The following is a 9,797-nucleotide window of genomic DNA, read 5'->3' as shown; positions in this document are numbered from 1 at the left end:
ACACACACACACACACACACACACACACACACACACACACACACACATGGTAAGGTCAGCAGCAGCATGGAGTTTCACCTCGATTTCTTGGAAGCTGAGGCAAAGGAGGAAACAGCCAGGACTAGAGCCCTCTTGTTGGAAAGGAGGGAGCAGGCTGGTTGTTTAGGAGTGAAAGGATTTTCCCTTGGATCTATTCCCAAAGGCACCCCTCATGCAGAGCTTTACAGAGGGATGCCAAGTAGTACAGACCTGCAAAACCTCGACCCCGTCTTCTCCACGGAGCAGACGTGTGTCTCACATAGCTCTGGGCCACACTCTTGAGGTGTGATGGCCGTTGCATCGATATGTATGTAAATACATAGGAAAAGTCTGGAAGGACACAAGCATACGTACACATGCTCCCCACCAGTGCCCACAGTGACTGCCTCTAGGGAGTGAGGAGAGAGCTAGGATGGGAGTACGAGATAGTTGGTCCATGGGGACTAATTAAGAAATAGAAGTGGGGACTCAGAGTTCCACCCAGAGCGGGTGGCCAGGCTAGCACGGCCAAGACGGAGGCCCTCTCCAGGCCTGGCTTGACCCAAAGGGAGGTGGCAGTAGGACCTCAGGGTGCCAGCCAGAGTGGCTCCCTGTGCCCCAGCTGTGTGACCTCAGAGAAGGCTGAAGCTCAGTTTCTTCATCTGTCAGATGGGCCCTAATGCCCAAGACCTTGGAGAGTTGTTCCAAAGACAGCATGGGCCAATGCATGCAGCCTTTTTTTTTTTTTTAACACATGGAATCCCCAGAGAAGTGACTCCCTACCATTCCCCACCGGGGATCCCATCCTGGTGATGCCTGGACCAAATCCACCCACAGATACGGCTTGTTTGGTCCGCAGGGTGTTGGAAAGTTGGCAGGTTTAAACACCATCGGGTAGGGGGCATGAACCTCTCAGCTCCCCACACCCCCCGCCACTCCCTGCGGTTTCCACCCTAACCCTCTTCTCTCTCCTACCTGCCTGATGCTAGGGGCATGAGAGGTCACACCCCTGCCCCAGCCTGCTCCCCTCTCTCTGTCCCCACTCAGCCAGGCTTCTTGGAGAGAGCTGAGGTCAGACGGGGCTCTAGGCCATTCGCGGATGGTCAAGGAGCCCATTGTGGAAACCAGGCATCTCCTTACGGAAGCCAGGATGCCCATGTGACGACTGTGCGGACTGAAATGTCTCCTCCCCACCCCACCGCCTCTTTCAGTGAGAGCGTGTCTGTCTCACCAGATGTTTCCACGGCGGTAATTTTGCGGGACTAGTCATTGAAAGCTGCCCAGGCTGTCCTTCTCCAATAGCTATTTCCTGATTAATTCACAGCACACACTTGCGCTGCGCCTCCGCTAAACAGAGAACACATCCGTATAAACATGTAAAAGAGGGCTTTGAGAACCGACTTTTCTGACAGGCAGCAAATAGTAGCCTGCCATCCTGCAATTGGACGTTTGAAGCTGGGTTCCTGTGGTGTAACACGGGCTTGACGTTTCTCATCCTAAATTGCTACGGAAACCCTCGTAGCGATAACTTAGTGAACTAGGAAGTTAGTTGGAGCTTCGTTGCCTGGATTTCAGGAGGGCTAAGGCAGGGGGAAATAAGTATAGATGGACACCTCTGGGATCTCAGATCTTGTATCCCAAGAGCAGATCGGAAGCCAAAGCAAGATGGAAAACGGTCTGGGGTTGAAACCAACAGGCTACCATTTTTCTGATCAGGTTTCTTCTCTGATGATTGTTAGAGAGCAGTGTTCCCGGGGAGAAAAATACCTGTGTTTATTCACTTATAATTCCGAAGGGATTACTGAGCAGCAGCTGTGTGCCAGGCCCTTGCTGGGCCCTTGGACGAGATTAGTAGCCTCTCTGCTGTCTTGGAGCTTAACTCTGAGTGGGGGAGACAATAAATAAGTTAGAAAGCTGATGAACAAGACCATTTCAGAGACCAGGAGGAAAGAAAACAGGGCCATGGGCTAGAGAGGTGACTGGATGGGCAGGGGCTGCTCTAGGGAGAGCAGCCACATCTCTCTGAAGACAAGGAGGGGCCAGCCTTGCAGGTTTCCAGGCAGGTGCCCAGGTCCCAAGGTGGGCAGGAGCTCCCTGGGATCACAGAGCAGCAAGCAGAGCGGTGTGTTGGAAGCAGAAGGGGAGGGGAGAGAGAGGTCGTCACAGGACCAGATCACGCAGGCCACACTGACCGCTGAAGGGAGCTGGAATTTATTCTCTGCGTAGTAGGAAATCATTGGGTGTTTGTTTTTTGTTTTTGTTTTTTTTGTGCGGGCCCCTCACTGTTGTGGCCTCTCCCATTGTGGAGCACAGACTCCGATGTGCAGGCCCAGCGGCCATGGCTCACGGGCCCAACTGCTCCGCGGCACGTGGGATCTTCCCGGACTAGGGATCGAACCCGTGTCCCCTGCATTGGCAGGCGGACTCTCAACCACTGCGCCACCAGGGAAGCCCCATTGGGTGGTTTTAAGCAGGGGCCTGCCGTGATCTGATTTAAGTTGTTTTGGTTTGGTGTGTTTTTTTCCGGCAGCGCCGTGCGGCTTGTGGGATCCCAGTTCCCTGAGCAGGGATTGAACCCGGGCCCCCTGCTGTGGAAGTACAGAGTCCTAACCACTGGACCGCCAGGGAATTCCCTGATTTAAGGTGTTTTTTAAGAAAGACTGGCTGCTGGAAATGAAGTGTCTGTGCCGGAGTGGGGTGGGGGTGGGTGGGTGACGGTGCAGAGTGGATACACAGAGAGCACTTAGGAGGATACGGTTGTTGTCTCCAGGAGAGATGACTGTGACCCGGGCTAGGAGGCGGCCACCATTCAGGGAGAAGAGGTCAGATTCCGGAGGGGTTTTGGAGGTAGAGCCACAGGGCCTCTGATGGATTGGATGTGTGAGTGAGACAGCAAGAAGACTCAAGGACTCCCAGGTTTGGGGCAGCTGGTTGAACGGCGGAACCACTTTTGAGATGAAAGATGACAAGGTTTGGGAAGAGTGGATTGATCATTCTGTTTGGGGCCTGTTAAGGTCGAGACACCTGTTAGATATCCAAGAAGAGAGGCCACATGGTCACTGTGGGCTGGATGGAGAGGTCAGGACTGGAGATTAAAATAGTCAGGAATCCAGCGTTAATTGGCACTATTCACAATAGCCAAGACATGGAAGCAACCTAAATGTCTACTGACAAACGAATGGATAAAGAAGATGTGGTATATATACACAGTGGAATACTACTCAGCCATAAAAAAGGACAAAAATAATTCCATTTGCAGCAACATGGGTGGACCTAGAGATTATCATTCTAAGTGAAGTAAATCAGACAGAGAAAGACAAATATCACTTATATGTGGAATCTAAAAAATGATACAAATGAACTTATTCACAAAATAGAAACAGACTCACAGACATAGAAAACGAACTTATGGTTACCAAAGGGGAAAGGGGGTGGGGAAGGATAAATTAGGAGTTGGGAATTAGCAGATACAAACTACTATATATAAAATAGATAAACAACAAAGACCTACTATATAGCACAAAGAACTATATTCAATATCTTGCAGTAAAACATAATGGAAGGGACTTCCCTGGTGACGCAGTGGTTAAGAATCCGCCTGCCAATGCAGGGGACACGGGTTCGATCCCTAGTCCGGGAAGATCCCACATGCCATGGAGCAGCTAAGCCCGTGAGCCACAACTGCTGAGCCTGCGCTCTAGAGACTGTGAGCCACAACTACTCAACCCACATGCCACAACTACTGAAGCCCGCGCACCTAGAGCCCGTGCTCCGCAACAAAGAGAAGCCACCGCAATGAGAGGCCCGCACACCGCAACGAAGAGTAACCCCTGCTCGCCACAGCTAGGGAAAGCCCACGCACAGCAACAAAGACCCAATGCAGCCAAAAGTATAAATAAATAAATAAAATTTATTTTTAAAAAAAACATAATGGAAAAGAATATGGAAAAGAATATATATATACACACACATGTAAAACGGAATCACTTTGCTGTACATCTGAAACTGAAACAACATAGTAAATCACCTATACTTCAATAATAAAATTAAATTAAATAGGAATCACCAATGAGAGAACGATAGTTAGGGCCCTGGGCCTGAGTGGGACCCCCTAGTGAGAGGGTGCAGGAAAATCGGGAGGCCGGGGACCAGCCCAACCGGTCGAGGCCCAGTTGAAGAGGAGCAACAGCGGGGAGCCTGGTCTGCGGTGAGAGCGGGGGCAGGAGGACAGCCTACCTGAGAAAGGAGAACTTCCCGGTGGGTCTGATCCCCTGCTGGACCCTAAAGCTGATTGTCCAAACCAGGGCACCCCTGAGAGTGAAAAGAAGGCTCTATGAGTGATAGACCAGGGCAACAGGAATAGATCAGAATCGTCCAGGCAACAGGGAAGTTCTGTGACCCAGTTGCTGGCACCCTTGGCAGGGTGGGTTCGTGTAGAGGAGGAGGCAGAGGCCAGCGGGCAGGAGGTGCAGCTGTGACTGTGACTCTTAGAGTTTGCTGTAAAGGTGGACAAACATTGTGGGGCACGCCAGCAATAAGAAGGAATAAAACTACTCATTGACACAACATGGATGAATCTCAGAGTTATTATGCTGAGTGAAAGAAGCCAGGCCCCAAAGAGTTCATAGTGTGTGATGCCTTTTATAGAAAAATTCTAGAAAAGGCAGAGTAATCTATAGTGACAGAAGGCTGATGGGTGGTTGGCTCGGGGTGGGGGAAGAAGATAGGGTGGCAGGGATTACATAGGAGTACGAGGAACCCTTGTGGGTGATGGGTGTGTTCATTACCTTGATCATGGGTGGATATGTGTTAAAACTTATCAAGTAGTGTGCTTTATTTTTTTTTATTGAAGTATAGTTGATTTACAATGTTGTGTTAGTTTCAGGTGTATAGCACAGTGATTCAGTTATATATAGTTATATATATATATATGTGTGTGTGTGTATATATATATATATATCCTTTGCAGATTCTTTTCACTTGGAGGTTATCACAAAATATTGAATATAGTTCCCTGTGCTATAAGTACATCCTTGTTGGTTATCTATTTTATACTTAGGAGTGTGTATCTGCTAATCCCAAACTCCTAATTTATCCCTCCCTTTCCCCTTTGGTAACCATAAATTTATTTTCTATGAATGTGGGTCTATTTCTGTTTTGTAAATAAGTTCATTTGTATCTTTTTTTTTTTTTGCGGTACGCGGGCTTCTCACTCTTGTGGCCTCTCCCGTCGTGGAGCACAGGCTCTGCACGCACTGGCTTAGTGGCCATGGCTCACAGGCCCAACCGCTCCGCGGCATGTGGGATCTTCCCAGACCGGGGCACGAACCCGTGTCCCCTGCATCGGCAGGCGGACTCTCAACCACTGCGCCACCAGGGAAGCCCTGCATCTTTTTTTTAGATTCCACATATAAGCAATATCACATGATATTTGTCTTTCTCTGTCTTACTTGACTTAGTATGATCATCTCTGGGTCCGTCCATGTTGCTGCAAATGGCATTATTTCATGTTTTTTTTATGGCTGAGTAATATCCATTGTGTGTGTGTGTATGTGTGTATATATATATATATATATATATATATATATACACCACATCTTCTTTATCCATTAAGTTGTATGCTTTAAACATGTACAGTTTACTGTATGAGGTATGTATTATATTCCTCGAGAAAGCTGTTTATTAAAAATGTTTTTGTGGGCTTCCCTGGTGGCGCAGTGGTTGGGAGTCCGCCTGCCGATGCAGGGGACACAGGTTCGTGCCCCGGTCCGGGAAGATCCCACATGCCGCGGAGCGGCTGGGCCCGTGAGCCATGGCCGCTGAGCCTGCGCATCCGGAGCCTGTGCTCCGCAACGGGAGAGGCCACAACAGTGAGAGGCCCGCGTACTGCAAAAAAAAAAAACAAAAAACTGTTTTTGTGTAAAGAGGTATGGCCAAATAAGGCAGTAGCAGGAGGAGGTGTTATTTGCTGTTTTTTTCTTTTCTTTTTTTCCTTTTTTTTTTTTTTTTTTGGCTGCATTGGGTCTTCTTTGCTGTGCGCGGGCTTTCTCTAGTTGCAGCAAGCAGAGGCTACTCTTCATTGTGGTGCGAGGGCTTCTCATTGCAGTGGCTTCTCTTGTTACGGAGCATGGGCTCTAGGCGCACAGGCTTCAGTAGTTGTGGCATGCGGGCTCAGTAGTTGTGGTACACGGGCTTAGTTGCTCCGCGGCATGTGGGATCTTCCCAGACCAGGGCTCGAACCCGTGTCCCCTGCATTGGCAGGCAGATTCTTAACCACTGCGCCACCAGGGAAGCCCCTTAATTTTAAGTATGACCCAAGAAGCGTTGAACACCTGCCTCATACGGGACACATGTGCTGGGAGAGGAGGAGACAGAAGGCTAGCAGGGACCCTTTTGTGAAGGTTACTGTATGTCATGCTGAGGGGTTCGGAATTCATCTCACGGGTTCACACAAGTGCAGCGCCCACACCGCATCCTCTGGGCTCCCCTCCACTTGTGGCCACAGCTGCGTTGGGACAGTCCCGGGCGTGCTGACTGGGCACCACTTCCAGCGCTTCCAGGCTCTGAGCCTTTCTGCTTGGGTCCTTTTGCCGAAGCTTCTAGAGGGCCTAGCCTGTGGTCGTGGCGGGGAGTCAGTTTCCCCAGGGGCAGCCATCAGCAGCAGGGAAGGGAGTCAGTGGATAAACACCCAGCCTCCCGCCTTTGGAGGGACACTTCTGAGATGCGTTCTGCCGGTCCCTCACAGTGTCCCAGCTGGATGGAGCCCCAGTTCCCCACAGCAGTGACCAGCCCCAAAACCTTTTTGGGTTTTCACCTGCCCTACCTGACTCTCCCTCTTAGGAGCACCTGCTGATAAGCTACCTGCACTCAAATCCTTGTCTCAGGCTCTGCCCTCAGGGCCCCCAAAATATGGAACCTAGGGCATCTGCATTTTATATGCCTGTCAAGCTTTTCTGATGCAGGAGGCCCAGGAACCATACTTTAAAGAACCCTGCTATAGGCAGTGAAAAAAAACATGAAGAATTTCACAAAGGGATGTGACTGGGCCAGATCTGCTCTTGTAGAAAACTAAGGCGGGTGGCAATGTGAAGCTGAGGTCGCAGGAGCAAGAGACAGGAAGCAGGGAGACCAATTAGCAGGCTATTACATGTGTCCCAGCAGGAGGTAATGATGATGAAGATGGTGATGGAGGCCGCCTCTTTGTGAAAGTCCTTTGATTTATAACATATGTAACCCTTTGCACCGAAATGAAAAGGAGTCTGATTTAACAGCCCCAGTGCTGTAGTCTCAGAAAGCTCACGTTTGCAGCGTCCCACATTTGTCTTTTTCACGTGCTCCTTTCAAAATCTGATACATCAGTCCGATGCCACGCATCTTCATTTTGTGAAATTTTGTGTTTTCAGGATCTTGACATTGGGGCCAAAAACGTGAAGCTGTATGTCAACAAAAAACTCATCTTTGATGGCAACTTAGACAAAGGAGGTGACGAGGCCCCACAGAGCATCCTGGTGGGCCTGCAAAATGAGAGAATGGAAAATAGCGTTGCTGCCCACTCAGAAGAAAGCAAAGGTGCCCGCAAGAGGAACAGCACCGACGGGGACAAGCAGCTCGGTGCCAGTTACTCGCAGCCAGCTGGAGCAGCAGAGGATGTGAAGGCTTCTTCACAAGGACATTTATTTGGTGGAAGGACGAATTCTCCTGACTGCATGAAAGACAATTTGTCCAAGTTAGAGGAAGAGTGCAGCTTTTTAGCCGCACCATCCTCGCCGGGTGGCATGCCCAGTGTCCCTCCCCACTCCTCCCCCGCGGAATGCCCTCCTCCTCTTGACCAGGAGCTCTCGCTGATCCAACAGCTGGAAAACCTTATGGGCAGAAAAGTCTCTGAGCCTCCAGGGAAAACCCCATCCTGGTTACAATCTTCTCCCACAGGGAAAGGCAGGAAGCAGGGAGGCCTGAAGTCAAAACCCCTCTGGCTGAGTCCGGAGAAGCCGCTGGACTGGAGAGGCAGGCTTCCGTCAGAGGATATCATCCGTGAGGGGCCTGGAGAGACCGAGGCTGGAGATAAAGGCCCCAGGCGTGAGCAAGGGCGGACAAGCAGCTGGAATGTCATCGCCAGCGAGAGAGCTCAGAGAGCGACCCCCAGAGTCTGCGGTGATGACTTCGACACCTTTGACCAACCCTCCCACAGGGAGCACCCTGCTAGTGGGAGGAGGGGCCTGAGGAAGGACGCCCTCAGCAACAGTCACAGTGATGGCCAGCCAGACAGCAGAGGTAAGCTGGGGAAGCAGTCTGACTCGGGGCCATCCCACCTGAGCCAGGGCCACTGATTGGCATGAAGCCATTTTGCTCCCTGGACCTCAGTTTCCTCATCTGCAAAGCAAGTGGGTTCTTCTCAACTAAGGGTCACAAATTCCCTGTCTCAGGGGCCACAGGGGTGGCAGCAGTGAGTGATATGGGCAAGGCACACTTTGCATGTTAAACTCATAGATATATTTGTCATTACCTCCAAGATACGTTCCTTTGTCCATTTTTCTTGCAAAACATGGCTTTTCCAATCTAGACTGCTATCCCACCTCTGATAGAGACGTTGGTCTCTAAGAACTTCACTTCTTTGTAACCGTACCATTAGAAAAATAATACAAAATAAGTGTGATGAAAAATAGCAATCAATTCTTGCCTGGGGGTTGGAAGGACTATAGGGAATGGTGGGGACCATGGTATTCAGGAATACAAGACCAGTATATGCCAGATCTCCCTTTTCCTTTTATCAAGAGAAATCAAAATTGTAGAATATTCTTGTTTTTCAACATTGGCAACTGATGGAGATTATTTTTAAACCACTGTGTGGGTCAAAAAATATATATATACATCTGCTAGCAGGATTCACCTGCTCTGTGAACTTTGCAGTAGATTATCTCTAAGAGATCTGAAAGGAGGTGCCAACGGCTGGGTTTCTGAATATTTGCCTTCAGATTTGGCTACTGGGATGGAGTGTAGCATAGCAACAAGGAGGCAAACCATTTGAATTCAAGCTCTGCTACTTGCAGGTCTGGGACCTCTAGACTGGGTCCTATAGAGCTGGGCATTTCCACTTTCTGAGCCTCAGCATCTTCATCTGTGAAATGGGAATGAACCCCCACTCCCCACAGTGTTGTGAAAAATGAATGAGTTGATAGCTTCAAAATATTGACCAGAGCCTGGCATGTGGAAAGTGCTCCAGAAGTGGTGGCCTTGATTTCAACACTAGCATCTACATCCTTTATTGTCCACAGAGCTCCTGGACCTACCAAGGCAAGGCTCACCTCTAGATCCTCTGAGTTTATCCCCACCCCCTACCACACAGGAGCAGAAGCCCTAGAGTCAAACTGACTGGGCATGTATCCTTGTTCCCCACTGCCAACCCCCACTGTGGGCAAGTTCTGAAATCCCCCTGAGCCTCAGTTTCCTCGTTTATAAGGACACCAGTAATATCCAACTCACGAGGGGCTGGGAGGATCAAATGAGATCCTACGTGTGCAGCGTTGGCACTGTGCCTGGGACATAAGCGCACCCAACAGATGTTAGCTACTGCTCTTTATTATTATTATTGTTGCTGTTATCATCATCATCACTGTCATCCCCATTCTGTGACTCTGCCTCTTGGTGTATCTGTATGTGAAGCCAATGTATATATTTTCAGTGAATTACATTAGCATCTGCACTATGACTGTCTACTGGACAGACCCCAAAGGCCTGCATTTAGCCAGAGTTTACACATAGAAATGTGAAGCGTCTGTGGC

General features: G+C 49.6%; 1 protein-coding gene across 6 annotated transcripts in view; it reads left to right on the top strand.

Moving 5' to 3' along the window:
• Window positions 1-9,797, top strand: part of KATNIP (katanin interacting protein) — a 193,528-nt gene that overhangs the window by 143,173 nt on the left and 40,558 nt on the right. For all 6 annotated transcript variants that reach the window (XM_027126559.1, XM_027126555.1, XM_027126558.1 and 3 more), the window contains one exon: window positions 7,422-8,289. In XM_027126559.1, the coding sequence (XP_026982360.1) occupies window positions 7,422-8,289 (868 nt within the window). The remainder of the gene's footprint in view (window positions 1-7,421; window positions 8,290-9,797) is intronic.

The sequence above is a fragment of the Aethalodelphis obliquidens genome, unplaced genomic scaffold (assembly GCF_003676395.1).
Source record: "Aethalodelphis obliquidens isolate GAN/ISIS:26980383/991018 unplaced genomic scaffold, ASM367639v1 scaffold30, whole genome shotgun sequence".
Taxonomy (NCBI): Eukaryota; Metazoa; Chordata; class Mammalia; order Artiodactyla; family Delphinidae; genus Aethalodelphis; species Aethalodelphis obliquidens.
The sequence above is the reverse complement of the archived record's forward strand: the minus strand, read 5'-3'. Positions and strand labels throughout refer to the sequence as shown.